Source organism: Triticum dicoccoides, chromosome 7A (genome assembly GCF_002162155.2).
Source record: "Triticum dicoccoides isolate Atlit2015 ecotype Zavitan chromosome 7A, WEW_v2.0, whole genome shotgun sequence".
NCBI classification, from domain to species: Eukaryota; Viridiplantae; Streptophyta; class Magnoliopsida; order Poales; family Poaceae; genus Triticum; species Triticum dicoccoides.
The window spans coordinates 109780164-109784136 of NC_041392.1; the positions used below are offsets into that span (position 1 = coordinate 109780164).

General features: G+C 45.0%; 1 protein-coding gene across 1 annotated transcript; it reads right to left on the reverse strand.

The window, feature by feature from the left end:
• Nucleotides 1-349: 349 nt before the first annotated feature.
• LOC119331168 lies at nt 350-2372 on the reverse strand. Its single transcript, XM_037604343.1, has 4 exons — nt 2213-2372; nt 1949-2116; nt 643-907; nt 350-534 (listed from the first exon to the last, which is right to left on the reverse strand). The coding sequence occupies exons 1-4, from the start codon at nt 2239-2241 to the stop codon at nt 373-375; spliced, it is 624 nt and encodes a 207-aa protein (XP_037460240.1). The 5' UTR covers nt 2242-2372; the 3' UTR covers nt 350-372.
• Nucleotides 2373-3973: the final 1601 nt, after the last annotated feature.

Here is a 3973-nt window from a genome sequence, read left to right on the forward strand (position 1 = left end):
CGTTTCTTAGCCGTGTGCGGTGCCCCCTTTCACCATATTCCACCTCGATCATATCGTTGCAGTGCTTAGGCGAAGCCCTGCGTCGGTAGAACATCATCATCGTCACCACGCCGTCGTGCTGACGGAACTCATCCCCAAAGCTTTGCTGGATCAGAGCTCGAGGAGCGTCATCGAGCTGTACATGTGCTAAGAACTCGAAGGTGCCGGAGTAACGGTACTTGGATCGGTCGGGTCGGGAAGACGTACGACTACTTCCTCTACGTTGCATCAACGCTTCCGCTTCGGTCTACGAGGGTACGTAGACAACACTCTCCCCTCTCGTTGCTATGCATCACCATGATTTTGCGTGTGCGTAGGAAAATTTTGAAATTACTATGTTCCCCTACATTTCTGTCCACACATCAATGACAACGGGTGGTTATGGTCATCTTTGTGTTCTGCTATGTACCACCCCTTGTCATTTGACCGCAGCAACCTGATCATAGCATTGCATCCGCATCTGGCCGAGCGGCTGTTTTCCCTCAATGGTTTCCCCTGCAAGGTTAAAACGGACAGTAGAAAATGTCGTCAGTCTATCTATCACGACATATCAATCAGTCACCCAATGATGCGAATACTTTGACAGTTGTTCAATTAACATACCGCACAAGCACACACAATCTCTTGCATGCATCTCTTCCTTTCAACATTCAATCTGCTCTTGGCAAGTCTAACACCAAATCCGCACTCCCACGAATACAGATTATAGAATTCATAAGCTTCGTCCAAGGAGTCAAAGCTTGTACCAATGCTTGGGTACACAACAGGTCCATCCCTCTTCTCTGTATAAGCACGGACAGACAATTCCAGAGCTGAAATCCTGTTTGGATTCATCTCCCTCTCCTCGGGAGCTTTACCCACCCTGACCCTGCATAACCATCTCGGCAGGAGATGACACACAAGAAAACAACTAATTAAAACCATTGCCATTTGGAAGTACATTAATAGTCACATAAAAGATCTAAGCAGGAGACTAGTGCGTGTATAATATTCGGCACAGGCAGTCTCAAGTTCCTCGACCGTCAACAGAAAAGCTCCAAGCATCATACAGACTAACAAGCTGTCGTAAAATAATCAACTACGTAGCCCAATAAAAGCTCACAAGAATAAGATGACCAATTCCTCAAACTAATCAATCGTCAAAAGCTTTCAGGAATCAAAATCCCAATGGTTCATGTACAAAATCGGTTTACGAAACCTCACAGTTCTCTCTTCTAGTTTCTCAGCCATCGACAGACCAGCTCCCAGCATCATCTAGACTAATAACCTGAGATCTACATAAAAATAATCAACTACGTAATCCAATACAGCTTGGAGTAATCAGCAGAACAAATTCTCAAACTAAACAACCATCGAAAACTCCCAGGAACCAAAAACAAAAGACTGATGAACAAATTCAGTATATGAAACCCACTAGTTCACTTACAATAATCAGGTGCTTGGGAATCTAACAAATACGGAGAGAAACTACATCTAAATAAATTATGAATCCTTCATGAACCCCAACGACAACAGATATATCCATGAATAATATGACCAAGTCCTTTAACTAATCAATCGTCAATAGCTTCCAGGAATCAAAATCCCAATGGTTCATGTACAAATTCAGTTTAGGAAACCCCATAGTTCTCTCTTCCAGTTTCTCAACCATCAACAGACCAGCTCCCAGCATCGTCTAGACTAATAAGCTGAGATCCACAATGCTCCCAACCACGTAATCCAATACAGCTAGCAGTAATCAGCATAACAAATTCTCAAACTAAACAACCGTCAAAAACTTCAAGGAACCAAATCCCAAAGCCTCATAAACAATCAACTGCTTTCTGTAACTAAGAACGTGCCTAGGGTAGAGATCTAAGATTGCAAAACAAGAGACAAAGAAAAAAAGAGGGGATTGATTTTCACTGACCTGCGCGTCCAGCCGCTGGTGGCTTCAGAGCACACCTCGCCCACCACTGCATCCACATGCGGCCGAGCACAACCGGCGGCAGCGAACACGTCGTTTGGGATGCTCATGGAATCCTGGGACTCCAATGGCAAGACGGAAGTGCTCCTCGCACCGGACGCAGCAGAAATCCTATGAATTGACGGAGCGGCCAACTCGGTGAGAAATCCCCCAAATCTGTGCCGGTTAGTAGCAAAGACGGTTGGCCGGAGGGAGAACAAAACGTACCCATTAATCTCGACACCATTGGTAGACATCTCGCCGGCGCCGGAACAGCACGGCCGCCGCTGTTAGACGAACTGATGCAGATTGGAATGGAGAAGACGACCCGCTGCGTGGCTGTGGTTTATCCCACGCCACCCAACCCAGCCGCGCGAGGGGGTGTGCCTGACAAGATTCTCTCACATGTCGAAGGACCTAACATGGGCCCTAACCTTGGTCCAAGCCAACGACGCGCGGGGACAGACGCTTTGGATGGGCCGCACACATTACGCCTACACATCCACTAGCCGTATCGCGGGCTGTATTTCAGTCCATAGGCCTGCCACGCACTGACTGGGGTGCACATCCCAAGGCCCAAACCAACGCCCACGATACCGGCCTGCCTGTGGCTCGGCCTCTGAAAATCCGCACTCTGGAGCCCCACCCGCTCCACCGCTGGATCGTCCACACCGGACACAAAAATCAAGAAAAGACGAGAGGGAGCCATGCTCCAAGGCAGGGCGGAGCCAGAAAATATAATCATTGGGTTCACTCATTGACTAGTTGTGCAAATTTGGTTTGAACCAAGTCCAATTTTACGCCATATCACAACAAGATTATAACACTCAAAGAAATCATAATGAATAGGAATACTATATTACTTGTCACAAATAGGTGTTACACTAAAACTGAAAGATGAAAGACATACCGATTTGATGAAATTATAAATCACTTGAGTAATTCCAAAATAACCTCTTAGCTTCAGGTATAACTTCTGATCTTCCTAAAAAAACATAGAAAATAACAAGTTAGTTCTTCAAAAAGGATTTCAGCCCGCTTTATTTATAAAGCAACAAATAACAAGTTAGGTTGAAAAGCTTAAAATAGAAGTACCATCATGCGAAAGAATCATGTAAAGTCACTCCATTGGCATCCCTTTTGATCTTTTATTCAAACACATCATCATTTGCCAATGGTAGAAGACAAGTTTTTCTCCACATAGCAAATTAGACAATTACTCATGAACTGATCACTCATTTTATTACCCAACTTTTTCTTGACAACATTCATAGCTGAAAAGCATCTCTCCACAGATGTTGTGACAATTGGCAATATCAACACTAGCTTTAGATTTGATAGACACCAAAGTAAAAAATAACGTGCTCATTTTTTTGCACCAAAAACTTTAGACTCACAATTTCTCTTTTGACCAATTGAATCATAAGGCAATTCATCTAAATTAATTTCTCTCTGAATCGAAGACTTTGGGAGACTACTTTGCAGCGACAGTTGATACATATTGCGTCTAACGGGTGACCTCGACGAGCCCGCATGAAATTATCGTTCCATAGCCTAGATCAGTCAAAGTCCATAGAAAACAAAATTAGAAAACTAGGGCAAAAAAATTCCATACTAGATTAGACGGTGCATGCACAAGAAGGGTGAGATGTGGCGATGTGATTACTACCTCGAATTTGAACTGCAGTTATGTGCTTTGCCGCTGTCGATCTGCAATTGTATGCTTGCCGTCGGCGTTTGAGGAGGCGGGGACCAAGCGGCGGCGAACATAAGACAGGACGAGACGAGCAGAGGGAGGAAAGTTGGGGGGAAGCGAAGAGGCCGGCGGCTACCGTCATGGTACAGGCTATAGATCGCCAATAAACTAAATCATTGATAAGTAACGAACATGCCTCCTAGTGGGCACGAGAGACAATTTGTACGGGGGCTTATAGGCCTTTTTACTGGTCCATTCACGTGGGCTTTGCAGCTTGATGGGGTCAGGCTTAA